The 19586-nt window shown below is 38.1% G+C and overlaps 1 protein-coding gene across 3 annotated transcripts in view; it reads right to left on the reverse strand.

Moving 5' to 3' along the window:
* Positions 1-19586, reverse strand: part of LOC150078525 (mitochondrial 10-formyltetrahydrofolate dehydrogenase) — a 910691-nt gene that overhangs the window by 75426 nt on the left and 815679 nt on the right. For all 3 annotated transcript variants that reach the window (XM_090385282.1, XM_090385283.1, XM_090385284.1), the window contains one exon: positions 10319-10424. In XM_090385282.1, the coding sequence (XP_090241408.1) occupies positions 10319-10424 (106 nt within the window). The remainder of the gene's footprint in view (positions 1-10318; positions 10425-19586) is intronic.

The raw sequence follows: 19586 nt of genomic DNA on the forward strand, positions 1-19586 counted from the left end.
CATTGAGAGATAGCTACAACTTTCCACAAATAAGCTGGAGACATGGACCGAACAAAATGTTTAGTCTATCAGAACAAAAGACTATTGCGATCCACTTCTGTAAAAAAATGCAAATTACATCCAGAACCTGAACTTAAATTGAGAAATCATCCGATCCCTCTCGCCAGCAATATACAGTTATTGGGTTTAACATTAGGAAGAAAAATAAATTTTGCCATGAATATAAGTTGTCTTAGGACCCTCTTCTTGAAAAACTCAATATACTCAGAGCCATTTCTGCCATGGCATGGGGTGCAGATAGATACACTATCAACACTATCTGCACTTGTTCGTTTTCTCTCATCAAGTTGCATCTAGACTATGGTGCAACCATCTATGACTCAGCCAGGAAAAGTGTGCTTACAAACCTAAATATATAGCACAGTGCTCTTCGCACTGCTCTTGGGGAATTTCGAACATCCCCAGTCCAAAAGTCTCTATATAGAGATAAATGAACCTCCTCTCCACCTCAGAAGGAAAATGTTACTCCTCACCTAAGCAACCAGACTTAAAAGGCTTTCAGATGATCCCAATCAAACGCTACTCTTCAACCCTAAATGGATAATATTCTATAACAATAGACCCAATGGTATTAGACTAAAAGAGTTGATTCAATGCTGGAATATACATCTTGGAAACATTCTAAAAGAAACTAAAATACCTGATCCACCCTGGACCACAAACCTACCTTATTTCCAACAATGGGGAAAAAAAGTCCTTTGAAAACTGTAACATCAAACAACTGCATGAAGGGCATGCTACTAGTAATGTGCAGAGCTGCATAATATATATGACAGCTCAAAATCAGATGCCACTGTAGTTGCTGCAGAAGTCTTTCCCTCGTTCACAGTATCTGTATTATCTCTCCTGACTGAATGCAACAGTTATACTGCAGAACTGTATGCAATCCAGCTAGTTATAGACAATATCACTATCCATCTCAACACTCAAAGTTTAATATATACAGACTCCATGAGTGCACTGTCCACAATAAGTAATAAATTCTCAACCCCACATCCCATGGTGCCTCCGTAGCCAGGTGGGCAGGAGCAGCAGTGCATAGCACACGCTTCTTGATTAGACTGGGGTTTGAGCCCGTGATCACCAAATATGGAGGATGTGGAAAGGTCATGGAATGACCACTGCATATCCCCAGAGCAATATGGCCTTAGTTGCTAATGCTCCTAAAAACCAAAACAACAACCCACATCCCATAATAAAAGAAATCTGGTCTTGTCTAAATAATTTACGGAATAGGAATCTTCGTATACTGTAAGCTTCGGTTGGATTCCAGGGCATTCTGTCATTGCAGGTAATGAAACAGCAGACTAGGCAGCCAAATATCACCATCTTACCAAGAACCCTATATAAATTTACTAACATATCTGTAGAGACAAGTGGTTAAACATTTGGAAGACACATACGAACAATAAATTATTTGAAATTAAACAAGAATCACAATTATGGAATTCCAGTTTAAGGAAAACAGGCATGAAGAGGTAATCTGGCAAGATTACGCATAGGGTGCGCGCGCGCGCGCACACACACACACACACACACACACACACACACAGATCCTGCTCATGGGCGATGATCCTCATATATGCACACATTGCTCTTTTTACTCTCACATCAGAAATACTACCTTCGGCTCTCTAACACTAATGTAAGAACCCTTATCATTAAACCATCTGTGGGAAAACAATGCTTATCTGGATGAGCTCTTTGCCTATCAAACAAACCAGGCTATATGAATATTTCCGATGTCAAATACATCAAATTTCCAGCATCAATCCAAATACATGTCAACCATCACTAATCAGGCCACCGTAATCCGTACGCACTGCTGCTCCTGCCCACCTGGCTACGGAGGTGCCTTGGAATTTGCATGGTGAATAACATCCAATATTCTTGGGCTATATTCAAATAATCTTGGGTTCTTAACCCATCAGCAATGGCAAAAATGATTGTTCTTCTATGCATGAGGGAGGTTAATCCCATGCGCATGCATTTGAAAAAAAAGCAGCAAAAAGTAATTCAAAATTGTTCACTTTTATTTTTAATATTTTCTGAATAAAAACCATGAAAAATACATTTTTTTTTATTAAAAAAAACATTTTTAATAAATTTTTGAAATCAAAACTCCCTTCAGACATGTCCTCAAGTGAGAAATGTAAACTGATAAAGCTGCACACTTCAACAATGTGTAATTGGATACCAAGCCTGACACTAACAACAATGCTGCATGAAATTTGAGGTAGTAGTAGTAGCATGTGATGCATGAAAGCATGTGTATCAGCTTATGCAGCATCAGCCAAAGGGGGAAAAAAAAAAAATCACATCATTCCCTCCAAATGCCTGTTTAGTTCCTCCTTAAATTTATTCAACCTATCAACTTCCACAAAGACAAAAGGAAGTTTGTTCCAGCAATTAACCACCCGCTGGCTAAAGACAAATTTCCGCACATCTGTTCTACATGTCTTTTCTTAATTTGAATTTATGCCCCCTTAGGTTCGTAATCTGAACAAGTGGAAGGATCCCATTGGAATTCAGCGTGCTCAACCCATTCAAGGCCTTATACATCTCAATCAGATCACCATGCAGGTGCCTAGTCTCCAACCACTGCAATTTGCAGAACTTAAGCCTCTCTTGGTAAGAGGATCCCTTCATTCCCCTCACCAATCTCGTTGCCCTTCTCTGTATACGCTCAAGTAAATCTACATCCTTCCTAAAATGAGGCCTCCAGACCTGTACGCAGTACTCAAGGCATGGCCTGACCATTGCCTTATACAGAGGGATAATCACCTCCTTTTCCCTGCTAGCAAAATTCCTATATATCATTGACAAAACCCCATGACCTGCCCTGGCAGCTTATCTCCATTGTTCAGAAGACTTCATATCTGCCTGCACAATTACTCCCAGGTCTTTTTCATTTTCTACCACCTTAAGTGTAGTACCACACAGTTGGAACGTTTCTCTGGAGTTACTTCTACCCATATGCAGTACTTTGCATTTGTCAAGGTTAAACTTCAGTTGCCACTTCTTAGCCCATCTGCCCAAATTATCTAGATCCTGTTGCAGTAGCACACTGCCATTACTGTCATTAACAACCCTGCCAACCTTTGTATCATCTGCAAACTTTGACATTAAGCCTGATATACCATTGATACCATCAATATCATTGATAAATATAAAAAACAACAGTCGACCCAACACAGAACCCTGTGTGACTCCACTAATAACATTAGTCCACAAAGAGCAGCACCCATTGATTACCACCCTCTGTCTTCTCCCACTTAACCATCCTTTTATCCATTGTAGCAACTTACCCTTAATACCATTCTGCTCCAATTTGTACAATAGTCTTCCATGCGCAACAGTGTCAAAAGCTTTCCTGAAATACAAATAAATGATATCAAAATTATTTTTTGCATCAAGTTCCTTTGTAACCACATCATAATAACAAATCAAATTTGTCAGACAAAACTTTCCCTTAACAAACCCATGCTGTGTTCGAATTATTGTTGCAGTCTTGTCTAGATGAGCCTGCAATGCATCTTTAACCAGTGACTCCATTATTTTACCCGGAACAGAAGATAAACTAACTGGTTTGTAATTACTCGTGTCACCCTTCGATTCCCCTTTGTGAATTGGGGATACATTTGCACATCTCCAGTCCGTGGGAACCTCCCATGAGTCCAAGGATGCTCTCATAATTATGGCCAAGGGTTTGCTTAGTTGCTTTGCCGCTTCCTTTAATATAACTGGATAGATCCCATCCACTCCAGGTGCTTTTCTTATGTTTAACTTCAACAATTTCTCCTCCACTTTGCTCTCAGTTATTACAAAATCATTAAGTATCCTGCTGATAACCTTCTGCCATTTTCAAACCTTAATAATTCCACATGTGTGAATGTAGATGCAAAATACTCATTCAGTTTGTTGGCTGAGCAGGATCATCAATAGTCGAACCATCGTTGTCAAGTGGACCAATCAGAATCATCCCCTTCCTTTTAGAGTTTATATAAGTAAAGAAATCCTTGGTGTTTTTCTTAGCATCTTTTGCCAAGGATTTCTCGCAATTTGCCTTTGCCTGCCTAACCTCCTTTGTGACCTGATTACAGACTAGCTTATCTGCCATGAGCTTCTGAGTCGCTTGATAATTTATATGCATCCCACGCATTTTTCTTCTTTGTCACGAGTCTCATTAGTTCATATGATAACCATTTAGGCTCTGACCTTGAACAATATTTCTTAATAGGTATGAAACTTTTAGTAGCATCCACGATTAATTCCCTGAATGCTTTCCACTTAGAATTTACTGTTGGTAACATTGTCAGTTGATTCCACTGTACAGAATTTAAAAACTTTCTGAGACCACTGTATTCACCTTTAAAGAAGCAAAAACCCTTTCCTTTACCCCTGATGGTAATTATATCTTTAAGTAAATCCCACATCAGTACACTGTGATCACTGCCATCTAGTGGTTCCTTTATCTTCAAATTCTTAATACACGAATGATCACTGCTGATAACCAGATCAAGAATATTACTCTCTCTGGTTGCCTCTTGAACATGCTGCTGCAGAAAACAATCATCCAATAAATCCACAAAAGTCTGACTAGTGTGTGAGTGACCAACCCACAAGTTCCAGTCAATATCTGGGAAGTTAAAATCCCCCATTATAAGATATTCTGATTTACTGGCCCACTCTATTTATCTATATAATTGTTCATTGTACTCATTCGAGTCATTAGGCCTATAACACACTCCTACTCTTATTTTTGCTTTCGCAGCGCTTATGTCACACCAAACTGACTCAACAGTGCACTGTTCATCTATATCAACTGGGTGCACTTCTTTTGATTTTATGTTTTTCTTAATTAACAGCATAACCCCTCCTCCCTTTCTATCCTTTCTGTACACATTGTACTCCCCAAATTCTAGTTCTGCATTCCTTATATCTGTGTGACACCACGTCTCTGCTATCCCAACAATATCCGCCTCTGATGTCTTGACCAACACTTCATATTCATCAAATTTATTTACTATACTTCTAGCATTGGTATACATGCAAGCATACATGCTCCTATTCTTTGTTACCCTAACACATCCCATATACCTACCCGTTCCACGATGACCGCCACCCATCCCTGAAACCCCCAACACCCCACGCTCCAGGTCGCTACTTATTCTAATAGAAGTTGTGCAAGAATTACCTTCACCTCTGCCTACGGCTACTGTTAAACTATTAGTCCTTGAATCCCCCCAAGCTATCAGTTTTCCGACCCACCCAACACTGCCTCGATAGCATCAGCAAATATTCTTGCACCCTTTCTATTTAAGTGTATCCCATCCCTGTAGAAGCAGTCTCTCCTGTTAACAAGTACAGTCCAGGCTGAAACAAATTCTACCCCTTGAGCCTTGTACAATCTTTCCAGGGCTGAATTGATCGACAAGGCTCTCATCATATACTCCCTCCTATCGTGTCTGGGCAGAATTGCAGACACTTTCAAATTCAACCCTAATTTTCGGCTTTTGTTCAACAGTGACCTATACTTGTTAAGTAATTCTGCCAGTCTCCTAATTTTAATATCATTAGTGCCAACGTGTACAACTATATCACCTTTTGTACCCTTAAAATATGATATCTGCTCTACAACGTTATCAACCTTTGCCTCTGGCAGACATACCCTGGTCCTGTTCCACCTATCCTTTTTTACAAAGCATGTTACCCATTTCCCTGACAATAAAGTCACCAATAACTACTAGTTCCTGTGGGACCAGCGCATTCTGCCTTGGGGGTTGCCGTTGTGTTGCGTGATGACCAAGTGCAATGTGGGCAGCTGAGAGCTTGATGGGCCCCTCAATTTCGATCGTTCGAGGGCATCCACCCTGTTCTTCAAACTCTCATATAGGCCAATAACAACGCTGAGTTGTCACCTGATTTCCTTACATTGCGCACACACAAAGACATCCCACATGGCAATATCATGTTCCGCTCCAGAGAGTTCGGCAAATATTTCACAAGTTGCACATTTTTTTAGGCTGTGATGCATTGGAGAATCCCCCCCCCCAGTTCTCCTCCCGAGTCACAGCACTCTTGCCACTTTGTTCCCGTTTCGTTGCTGCTCTAGTTTGGGGCATGCTATTTTAAATTAATAAGATCAATAAATTAAATTTATTTATTGATATTAATTGATAAATGTCAATACTATGCTATCTAATAGAAACAGTGAAGCGTATTACTCTATATAATTATGCGTTAGAGCTACCTCAATTAAAAATTTTAATTCCCTACCACTATATACAAAAACAATGGCTGCAAGATTCGAACGAAATAACGGTTTTATGAAAATTAAGTAGTAATCTACAAAAACTCTTTATCTAAATTAAGATAAAAATAACCAGTGTAATTATAACTATAAGTCTACGTATTAAGTACAATATAAAATAACAATTATGTAAATAAAAATGCAAACACTTATCGCCTTTTCGGAGCCTGTAACTCACAGCTGTAATTTTTAAAGATAGTCAGCGCCCTCTCTCTGAAATATTATATGAATATTTCATATAATAGTTTCATTGCAGACAATACTTTGATTCCACAAAGCCCGACAGTGTTACTAACTGGAGGAAAGTGTGCATCAATTAAGCATTTCACTATCAGTAATTGTATGTGGTAACACCACTCAACATAATAGGAATAGTAATAGTATTCACCATATAGTGCAAGGAAGCCATGGGCTTTTGCTGCCCTGGGAAAAAATAAACAAAAGTAAATAATAAAATACAAATTATATGCTTCTCTCCTCACACAGGTAACTATCCAACTGACTTTTGAATTTATTCAAACTATCACCCTCTACTACCTGCAAGGGCAACTTGTTCCAGAAATCAACAACTCTCTGGCTAAAAGAAAACTTCCTACAATCTAATCTAAACCTCATCCCCTGTAATTTGAATTTATGGGCCCTACCTTCTGGAATTCTTTATAAAAGGGAAAATTGCACCTTCATTCATTCTGCTAATCTCTCTAAGAACCTTATAAACCTCAATCAGGCTACCCCTGAGGTGCCTGCTTGCCAAGCTCTGTAAGCTCATATAATCTGAGTCTATCCTTATACGGTCATCCTTTTGTTGACCTCACCATTTGAGTTGCCCATCTTTCGACCCTTTCAAAAAGCCGAATGTCCTTTTCCAGATGGTCTCCATACTTGAATGCAGTATTCCAAATGTGATTACAGTTGCCTTATACAGTGTGGTTATGACTTCCCTCATTTCTACAGGATAGCATTCAATTAATTCTTGACATGAACACTGTGGACTTTCCTGGCTGTCTGTTTGCACTGTTCAGAAAACTTCATATCTGCCTGTATCATAACTCTCAAATCCCTTTCTTCCTCCATTGTTTTTTTTGAATTCAACTCTAAGAAGTGTATAATCTATTTGAGGGTTGCTATTCCCCAAGCATAAAACCTTGCATTTGAATTCAACCCTACCAAGTGTATAATTTATTTGAGGGTTGCTATTCCCCAAGCATAAAACCTTGCATTTGAATTCAACCCTACCAAGTGTATAATTTATTTGAGGGTTGCTATTCCCCAAGCATAAAACCTTGCATTTGAATTCAACCCTACCAAGTGTATAATTTATTTGAGGGTTGCTATTCCTCAAGCATAAAACCTTGCACTTAGCTGCATTAAAACACAGCTGCCACTTCTCTGACCATCTTTGAAGTCTGCTCAAATCATCCTAAAGGAGCATTGCTTGGCGTCGATCATTAACAACTCTAGAAACCTTTATGTCGTCTGAAAATTTTGATATCACACCTTTGTCATCCCTTTGTCAATGTCATTTATGAAAATGAGCAACAACAGTGGTCCAAGAACCAATTCTTGAGGAATCCCACTCCTGATATTACACCAAACTGAAAAATATCCATTAATCACAATCTTCTGCCTTCTACCCTGCAGCTACAAGTCTTAGAATCTTACCAGTAATGTACAAGCTTATACAGTAACCTCTCATGAGGGACCAAGCTTTACTAAAATCCAAATAAACTACGTTGAAATTGTTCCCTACATTCCTCATGAGTAACTCTGTCATAATACCTACTAAGTTGGTTAAACATGATTTTCCTTTAACAAACTATGTTGTATGTTCTTCAGAATGTCATATAGTATATATCTAATTGCCCCTGGATTGCATTCTGAATCATTGCCTCTAAGATTTTTCCTAGCACCGAAGTCAGAGTAAGTGGTCTGTAGTTACAGACTTCACTTTTAGAACCACTTTTAAGTATTGTCGATATGCTGGCACTTCTCCAATCCAAGGCGCCTCCGTAGCCAGGTGGGAAGGAGCAGCAGTGCGTAGCACACACTTCTTGATTAGACCGGGGTTCGAACCAGTCACCACCAAATACGGAGGATGCGGAAAGGTCAGGGAATGACCACCGCATATCCCGGAGCAATATGGCCTTAGTTGCTGATGCTCCTAAAAAACCAAATAACAACAACAAATAACAACTTCTCCAATCCAAAGGAATCTCCCCAGGTCCATCATAATTAACCTTAATGGTTTTCAATACACTCCCGAGTGGTCTCCCTCAAAACTACCAAGTATATACCATCCGGAGCCTTACTTGCCTTTATACTCAAAAGTTTTTCTAATATACAATATTCTGTACTTGCGAATCATTAATTTCATATAGTTCAGTCCCATCCGCACAGCCTCTTCTCAACATGGGCTTTCATAAGTAAATACAAATGCAAAATATCTATTCGATTCATCTGCAACATCAGCTGGTTATCTAAGACTTTCCCACACCCAGTCCACAAGGGTCCAATCTGATTAGTTTTCTTCTTTGTTGTATTCAAATACATGAAAAAATTCCTTGTCTCCATTCTTTGCTCTCTTAGCCAATGCTTTCTCATATGCAGCCTTGGCCTCCCTAACCTCTTTTTTTGGTAGTATTACAGATAAACTTGTACCTGTTGTAGGTACAAGTTTATCTGTAATACTACCAAAAGTTTATCTGTAATACTATCTGTAAAATATTTTCATCGCTCTATAACTATCCCATGCTATCTTTTTCTGCTATATTTGACTGGCCAGCTCCGTAGTCATCCATTTCTGCATCTTCCTCCTGCAATATTTTCTTAATGATATATGTGCATACAATCAGGTTTTATGATTTACATTTTGCTTGCCGACATGTCGAAAGAGAGTTTTAACTTAAAAAATTAATTTAAAATATGTTTTTAACATAAAAAGTGGATTTGTCACAGTTTTATTCAAATAATAATTCTTCGTAATTCTTTCTGAATATTTCCTAATAATGGAATAATTAAGAGATTTCTGGAATTTTCCGTGGAGAAATTAAAGAAAATTTCAAGTGTGTGGATGGAGTAGATGAGAGTATAATTTGCAGAAGTATTGCTGGAGTCTCTCATCAACCCTGTGTGACAGGTGTGGGGTTAAAGTTACTCCTTAAATTTTGTGAACAGCTGTTTTTCATATCCTTGGTCTACATCATAATGCAGATTAACAATTCAGGATTAATATCATATCAATATAACATTTTCCTTGGTTGTATGTGGCCATATAGATTGAACCTTACTATTAACATTCTTTAAAATTTTATTTTTTAAATTTCAAAAATTCTTTTAAATTCTGCAGAATTTGATTTTGGAGGATTGAAGAACAGCTTTCTCTTCAGATTCACATTTATAAAATCTTGCAGATTCTTCTCCAGTCACTTTGTAGTGCTTGTATTATTAGCTGAATGGTCAACAGAGAAGTGCAATAGCATAAGCATTGCAGCTGATCATGGTTCAAGTCCATATGACTACTAAATATGGTTAATGATTATATTCTTGTAAAAATGATAGCAGTAAACCCTTTTGATCAATGTGGTTGTGCTAGGGTATAAAAAGATTATCTTGTTCTTTCTTAAAAATTAAATAAACATTACTGCAATATTACAAAAATATTATGGAAACATTTTATAGATACCTTGTATTTAGTAAAACCTGTGTTTCAATGACAAGGTAAGTCATTCATAATAAATCTCATGCAAATACAATAAAGTTATTCATGTACAATTCAGTTAATATTGGGTTATGCTTATCAGTAATCATTAATTTTTAATGTAAAACTGAAAGCAGAAGAATTTATAGTATAAATAAGTTCAAAAATTTAATTACACTTTTAAGATCAAATATTTGTAAAGATTCATAATAAGATTTCAGTGAAAATGAAAGGTGCATAACTTTTACCCAGTTTTGAATGTTGATATTATCATGATTGGTCCAAATGATTCTTCTTTAGCAATATGCATATGATCTTCAACATTTGTGAATATAGTTGGTTCCATGAAAAAACCTAAAAATATAAAATCAATTTTAGCAATGCAGTTATCCAAATTTTATATCTTTTTTTTTTTTCAAAAAATAAAAGTGAATAAATTTGTGAGAGTGAAGATTCAGAATGGACCAGAACATGCTATGGCACTGTTGAGGTTCATAACATGCATCAGTAATGTAATGTAATGCACATCTTTGATAATTAAAAATAATATATTTTTTTTAATGTGCATTCTGGTTCATATAATGTTCCATTTTTTTCTCATGGTCTGAATAAATGGATATATTCTAAAAGGGGATCTAGAATTAAATGCAGAAGAAACTACAGAAATAGAAGGGAAAAAAAAAACATTAAAAATTAGAAAAAAAAGTGTAGACATGGGTAAAATAAATGACGAGTTAATAAAATATAGAGGAGAAAAGCTAACTACAAAATTATCAGAAATACTGAAACCAGATTTTAAAGAAAGATCACATCAAATAATTGGTAAAAAGCATAACATTATCAACTACATAATAAAAGGGGATTAGCATTAGAAAAGGCATATGATGCAAGAAAGCAAGCTTATACAGCATCAGCAAAAAAAAAAAGAACTTAATTCCCTCCATCCACTAGCTCCAAACATTTGTCTAGTTCTGCCTTGACAAATGTTTGGAGCTAGTGGATGCAAACATTTGTCTAGTTCTGCCTTGAATCTATTTAAGCTATCAACTTCAACAATGACAGATAGAAGTTTGTTCCAGCAATTAACCACCCACTGGCTAATGGCAAACTTCCGCACATCTATCCTACAACTGTCTTTCCTCAATTTGAATTTATGCCCTCTCAGGCGACTATTCTGAGCAAGAGGAAGAATCCCATCAGCATTGAGTATGCTCAAAACATTCAAGGCCTTACCCACCTCAATCAGATCACCTCGCAGGTGCCTAGTCTCCAGACACTGTAATTTGCAAACTTTATGCCTTTTTTTGTAAGAGCAACCCTTTGTTCCATTCACTAATCTTGTTTACTTGAAATCGAGTTGTTCTTGTGAATCTTGTAATCTTGGAACGAGTACTAATGTGTACTCATTCCAGCAGCACTACATCCTTCTTAAAATGAGGCCTCCAGACTTGTAATACAGTACTCAAGGTGTGGCCTGACCATTGCTTAATCACCTCCTTATCCCTGCTAAAAAAATTACTGTATATCATTGACAAGACACCATGAGCTAAGCAATTGCCAGAAAATTATAGGTGTTTTAATTTATAAAACACGTCAGTGAAACTATATACAAAGGTAATATATATCAGAAAACTTAAATAAAATTATAGAATTAAGCAATGAGCAACAATGATTTATGACAATATACAGTGCCAGACAAAAAAAACTGCATCATCTTAAAAAATGTAAACATTTGTAGTGAAACATATAAGATATTGTTTGATTACAGTCATTTTTGTTTGTCGCAAAGCAAAGATATTGCATCAGATAACGCTTCTATTGCATCAGACAGTAACTGCAAAGTATTCCATCAGCCATTTCTATAAATATGGCATTGGAAGGGTATGAAAACGTCATTAGTATCCTGTTTAGTAGAGGCGTAAGCATGGCTCCACATGTTCAGTTGACACCAAGAAAAAAAAGTTTAGCTATTGCTCTGTCCTGGGAATGGCTTTCTATGCATATTATCGCTGATAAAATAGGCTACCACCAATCAACAGTATCCTGGGTGCTGAAATTAAAGTGTGAAACCGGTGATGTGAAGAGAAGACCTGGATCAGGCCATAAGAGAATGACTACGCCTTCCCAAGATTAATATTTGAAATGGCTATGCTTTTGTAATCACCATGCTAATTCTCCTGATCTAAAACTGGACTTTGAGATGGCCTCTGGAGTTTAAACAAGTGCACAAACTATCCAGAGACAGCTTTCGGAATGCATGCCTATCAGCTCAAGAAGAAACCTTTGTTGACCCAACAAATGAGGAAGAAGCAACTTGCTTCGGCTAAAACGCATTTTTCCTGGACAAAAGGGAAATGGGACACAATCAATTTTTCTGACAAATCACAATTCAACCTGCATGGCTCGGATGGTAAGCGATATATCAGAAGAAGAAAATCGGAGGCATACCATCCTGACTGCACAACATCGACTGTAAAGTTCCCTGCCGGTCAGATTGTCTGGGGATGCATAACAAGCAAAGGGGTGGGGCGAATTAAGTTTATTTTTGGAACGGTGAATGCAGAAACCTACACTACTATCTTGGAGGAGTGCCTGAAACCCATTATTAGGGATCACCACACAGACGTACAAAACTACATTTTTCAACAGAACTCAACACTTTGCCACATAGTAAAATTGGTAAGTTTTATACTATTTAGATTTAATGATCAGTTTGTCTTCTTGTCTCACAAGGCAAGAAGACAAACTTACACCAATGTTTTCCCTTGTTTTTCTCCCTTAAAGTGCAGTTATACGTCAGAAATGCTGGCATTACAGTGTTGGACTGGCCCAGCAACAGTTGAGATCTGAACCCTACTGAAAATTGCTGTTATATAATGTTGTCTAAAATTGCTCAAAAGCCAACAAGTAAGATTCAGCTGCAGGAGAGCATTGTAAAGGTGTGGTACCATGAAATTGGGCAACTGTATATCCAGAAGTTGATATTCCAGAACTCTATGCCAGATTGTTGCAAGGCTGTAATTGCAGCTCGAAGAGGAACAACGAAATATTGAGGACTTATTTTGCTGATTTACTGTACATAATAGTATTATGTTAACTTGTAATTTCACATATACATGTAAATGCAATAATATGTATGTTTGTATGTTATGATTGTCATTTGCATGATTTCTAATATATTTCCATTAATTATGCATTTTGGGAAGATATTTATGATATATCAGGTGGAGTCTTTTTATTGGATTTCATTCACAGAGATATATATCCCATCTAACAAATGCATTTCGAACATTTCTGCAACTCACAATGCAGCGCAAAACACATTATTTGCAAAATTCACAAGTGATGCAGTTTTTTTGTCCATTACTGGTTGATAAAAGAAAAAAATTCTTATTAGGAAGCAGATAATAGAAAAATGATTTAAAGTATAATAACCAATTTATGTGTTTCATAGATTTAGCGAAGGCTTCTGATAGAGTTAAAATAAAAGATTTAATAGATATCTTAAAGCTATGCAAAGTTCTTCAACAGTCAATAGAACTAAGCACACACACACACACACACACACACACACACACACACACACACACACACACACACACACACACACACACACACAGTAATGAAATAATGTTAAAATGTAGAGGCCATTCTGTGTTTAAAAACACGAAGCAATCCATGAACTAACCGGACCCTAGGCAACAATGGTTAAACATAAATATTAAACTCAATAAAAATTATATATAAATAGCCGTCCATGGGAAAAGATACTTTGCAAGGGACTTTGTCGAGGGCTAAACCCCTACAAAATACCAAATATCAGTTTCTAGGACCTAAAGAAGTCCATAAGTACCTGTAAGATGGGTATAATATAATAAGATACGGGTACTTATGGGCTTCTTTAGGTCCTAGTTATACAGGCAGATGACAACAGAAACTGATAGCTCTGCCAGCCATGGGTTTGGTATTTTGTAGGGGTTTAGCCCTCGACAAAGTCCCTTGCAAAGTATCTTTTCCCATGGACGGCTATTTATATATAATTTTTATTGAGTTTAATATTTATCTTTAACCATTGTTGCCTAGGGTCCGGTTAGTTCATGGATTGCTTTGTGCTTTTAAACACAGGATGGCCTCTACATTTTAACATTATTTCATTACTACATAACAGATGTAATGTTCTATCACTGATGGCATTAATCTGATTGGTTAATATTAGTAAATATAACATCACAGTTCCACGCTTTAGTAATTTGATTCTATATATATATATATATATATATATAAGGTCAATAAGTGCACAATCAAGAGAGATCAAATTAACAGAAATTAACAAAAGGACTACGACAGGGAGACTCACAGAGTTCAACTATATTCAGCCTGATAATGGATAGATTAATTAATGAAGTAAATAAAACAATTACAATAAGAAAAACTTAAATATAACATGCTATATAGATGTTACATTACTAATGGCTAAAAGTGAAAATGATTTTCATAGAATGCTATATCATTTTAGCAAAGCTATATCATTTTAGCAAATATCCACACAGGAAACATCTATACAGAAAAAAAAAAAAAGAGAGAACAGCAAAACAACCACAGTGAGATGAAAACTAGGATTAGAAAAGAAAATGACAGAATGAGTAATTAAATTTAATTACTTAGGAACAATTCATGGAAAAGTACAAGAAACATTACAAGTAAGTAGAATACTGTTGAGGGAGGAGTTAAATAATATAATTTGGAACAATCCAAACTTTAATCAGGATGTCACAGTTAAAATGCATAATTACAGTAAGACCTATAATAAAGTATGCAGCCAAGACAAGAGGTACAGCAACCAAAATAAAACAAATACACAAAATTATATACAGGCACTCCCTGGGCTTATGTAATACTGAACTTAGGGAAATTCGACTTTACGTAAGTTTTTGCTGGCCGGTGAAACTTAACTTAACCTAAAAAAAATGGGGAAATGTATTTTGCATCCCATAGGAATAAATGGAGGCATCGTGAAAATATTGTAATGTGAATCCAATAACACATTGTTTTTTTTTTTTTTTTTTTTGGTAATTCGCCCCAAGACCCCGGAAGTTGAAACTTTCATTATACAGGGTGTTTCAGTTAAACGTTTCAGAACTTCTAAGAGGGGTAGGGTACATCCTGACAACTCGAAATCATATACCAATGGGCAGAATCGAAAATTCCGAGCTTTAGTGCAGGGAATCTTAATTTCGCACAAGAACGCCAAGTTAGTAGGATGGATGATTACATGAACGTAGAGTTAGCCGATATGCATTTGGCGTACGGGGCTGCAAATTGTAGTGGGCCAGCCGCACAGCGTTTGTACGCGGAACGATATCCGACGAGGCGTATTCCCAGTCATAATTTCTTTGCAAGACTGCACCAGAGGTTAGCTGAGAGAGGTTCATTTGAAAGAGCTGACAGGGACAGGGTAAGAACAGCATGGACTCCAGCCGTCGAACAGAATGTGCTGCAGCATGTACAGGGGAATCCAAGAACGAGTACACGAAGTCTAGCAAACGCAGTCGGGGTTTCCCATTGCAGCGTCTGGAGGATTCTCCGAGAACAAGACATGTATCCGTTTCACATGCAGCGTGTCCAGACACAGCAACCGGAGGATTATGCACCTCGTATTGCTTTCGCACAGTGGTACCTTGGAAAATGTGCTACAAATCCCCTTTTTCCTGCTGAAGTGTTGTTTTCCGATGAGGCATCCTTCACAAGGGAAGGAATTTTCAACACTCATAACGAGCATATCTGGGCGGTCGAGAACCCGCATGCAATACGACGTCGTGCAGCACAGATTCGATTTTCGGTCAATGTATGGGCCGGTATTATGGGAGATCACCTCATCGGACCTTACCTGTTACCGTGTCGCTTAACCGGACCTATCTACTTGATCTTTCTGCAGCAAGTATTGCCACAACTTTTGAGAGATGAACAGATTTCTGCATCGACGCAACAGACAATGTGGTTCCAACACGATGGAGCCCCTGCCCATAATAGCGGAGATGTTCGTAACTACCTGGATGTCACATTTGGTCAACAGTGGATCGGACGTGGTGGTCCCGTGCGTTGGCCTGCTCGGTCACCTGACCTATCATGTCTTGATTTTTATTTCTGGGGTCATATGAAATCGCTAGTTTATGACACCCCTGTTGACAATGCTGAGGAGCTGGTTGCAAGAATCGCAGAAGCTGCCGAAGAAATTCGAAATTCGCCTGGAGTATTCCAGAATGTTCGGATGTCCATGCGTCAGAGATGTGAGGCGTGCATTGTAGCCCGTGGAAGAAACTTCGAACACTTACTTTAATCCATGTACCTTTTGCTTCTTTTCATGTATTATTAAAACAATTTCTCACTTACGGTCTCTTTTCTTTATGGTGCTTCTGTGTACAACACTGCTTCAGGAAAGCACTTCCAACCCCACATTGCTATATGATTTCGAGTTGTCAGGATGTACCCTACCCCTCTTAGAAGTTCTGAAACGTTTAACTGAAACACCCTGTATAACTAAGCTATTTGCCTCTCTAAAAGGTCATTTTTATAATGGAAATTGCACTACACTTTCATCGTTATCATATGTTCCATTAAAAGAATCAGTTTAACACCTTTGTGAAATTTTTCTAAAACACGTCTGGAGGTCATTACCATAAAACAATAAAAACAATTTGCACTTTCCGTTTTATTAAGCTTTTCTATTAGTGCAATCTATTATAAACAGGTAGTAAACTTGATCTTATTGCATTTACAATAATATCAATAACTAGAATTCTGTGGGTTTTTACGTTATGGTATTATGGTGAAATGAGTTCCCCTTCACTGAAATCTTCAATCATAAAAAACATATATAAATTTTCAGAATCTTCTCTTCATTCCTATTTACTTATTACAATGGTGAAGGGAAAATGACAAAAGGAAAGTGCATGTGGTGGCAGTGCTAGGAAATCAAACAAAACTGATTTAGAACTGAAGATGATTAAGAAGTACAAAGCAGGACAAAGTTTGTTGTCTATTAGTAGTAGTAGTAGTAGTAGTAGTAGTAGCAGTGGCATTTGATGCAAGAAAGCAAGTGTATGAGCTTATGCAGCATCAGCCAAAAAAAAAATATCACACTATTCCCTCCAAATGCCTGTCCAGTTCCTCCTTAAATTTATTCAACTTATCAACTTCCACAACAACAGATGGAAGTTTGTTCCAGCAATTAACCACCCGCTGGCTAAAGGCAAATTTCCGCACATCTAATCTACATCTGTCTTTTCTTAATTTGAATTTATGCTCCCTTAGGTTCGTAATCTGAACAAAAGTGGAAGGATCCCGTCAGAATTCAGCGTGCTCAACCCATTCAAGGCCTTATATACCTCAATCAGATCACCGCACAGGTGCCTAGTCTCCAGCCACTGCAATTTACAGAACTTAAGCCTCTCTTGGTAAGAGGATCCCTTCATTTCCCCTCACCAATCTTGTTGCCCTTCTCTGTACACGCTGAAGCAAATCGACATCCTTCCTAAAATGAGGCCTCCAGACCTGTACGCAGTACTCAAGGCGTGGCCTGACCACTGCCTTATACAGAGGGACAATCACCTCCTTTTCCCTGCTAGCAAAATTCCTATATATCATTGACAAAACCCCATGACCTGGCCTGGCAGCCTGTCTGCATTGCTCAGAGAACTTCATTACTCCCAGGTCTTTTTCATTTTCTACCACCTTAAGTGTAGTACCACACAGTTGGTACGTTTCTCTGGGGTTACTTCTACCCATATGCAGTACTTTGCATTTGTCAAGGTTAAACTTCAGTTGCCACTTCTTAGCCCATCTGCCCAAATTATCTAGATCCTGTTGCAGTAGCACACTGCCATTACTGTCATTAACAACCCTGCCAACCTTTGTATCATCTGCAAACTTCAACGCTAAGCCTGATATACCTTCATCAATATCATTGATAAATATACAAAACAACGGTGGACCCAACACCGAACCCTGTGGGACTCCACTAATAACATTAGTCCATGAAGAGCAGCACCCACTGATTACCACCCTCTGTCTTCTCCCACTTAACCATCCTTTTATACATTGTAGCAACTTAGCATTAGCATTAGCATTAGCATTAGTAGAGGCATTTGATGCAAGAAAGCAAGCTTATGAAGCATCAGCCAAAAAAAAAAAAAAAAAAAAAAAGTAACATAAATAAATAAAAATAACCACTTCCACTTCACCCCTCTGTTCGTTCGAAATACCTGTCCAGCTGAGCCTTAAACTTATTTAGGCTATCAACTTCCACGACAAGGGATGGAAGTCTGTTCCACCCACCAACCACCCGCTGGCTAAAGGCAAATTTCCGCACATCTATCCTACATCTGTCTTTCCTCAATTTGAATTTATGCCCTCTCAGGTGATTTTTCTGAGCTAGAGGAAGAATCCCATCAGCATTGAGCATGCTCAAACCATTCAAGGCTTTGTACACCTCTATCAGATCACCCCGCTGGTGCCTAGTTTCCAGACACTGTAATTTGCAAAACTTAAGCCTTTCTTCGTAAGAGAACCCCTTTGTCCCATTCACCAATCTAGTTGCCCTTCTCTGTACTCGTTCCAGCAGCTCTACATCCTTCCTGAAATGAGGCCTCCAGGCCTGTATACAGTACTCTAGGTGTGGCCTGACCATTGCCTTATACAAGGGAATAATCACCTCCTTATCCCTGCTAGAAAAATTCCTATATATCATTGACAATACACCATGAGCTACTCTTGCAGCTCGTCTGCACTGCTCAGAGAACTTCATATCTGCCTGCACCACCACCCCCAGGTCCCTTTCATTCTCTACCACTGTCAGTGTAGTACCACAGAGTTGATACGTTGCTCTGGGGTTGCTGTTTCCCATATGTAGTACTTTACATTTGTCAATGTTAAACTTCATTTGCCACCTCGAAGCCCATCTGCTCAACCTTTCCAAATCCTGTTGCAGCGGCATAGTGTCAGTAGTGTCCTTGACAACCCTGCCAACCTTCGTATCGTCTGCAAACTTGGACATTAAGCCTGATATACCATCATCAATATCATTTATAAATACAGAAAACAATAAAGGCCCCAATACTGAACCCTGAGGGACTCCACTAATAACATTAGTCCACGATGAGCAGTGTCCATTGATTACCACTCTCTGTCTTCTCCCCCTCAACCACCCCTTTATCCATAGCAGCAACTTGCCTCCAATGCCACACTGCTCCAATTTGTGCAGCAGTCTTCCATGTGCAACAGTATCAAAAGCCTTTCTAAGATCCAAGTATATAATATCAAAGTTATTCCCTGCATCCAGTTCTTTTGTGACTGCATCATAGTATCCAATCAAATTGGTCAGGCAAGACTTCCCCTTAACAAAACCATGCTGTGTCCTAGCTATAACTGAAGTCTTGTCTAGATGATCCTGCAGTGCTTCTTTCACCAGTGCCTCCATTAATTTTCCGGGAACAGAAGTTAAACTCACAGGTCTATAAT

The sequence above is a fragment of the Mastigoproctus giganteus genome, chromosome 11 (genome assembly GCF_048544385.1).
Source record: "Mastigoproctus giganteus isolate SK-2022 chromosome 11, ASM4854438v1, whole genome shotgun sequence".
Classification (NCBI taxonomy): domain Eukaryota; kingdom Metazoa; phylum Arthropoda; class Arachnida; order Uropygi; family Thelyphonidae; genus Mastigoproctus; species Mastigoproctus giganteus.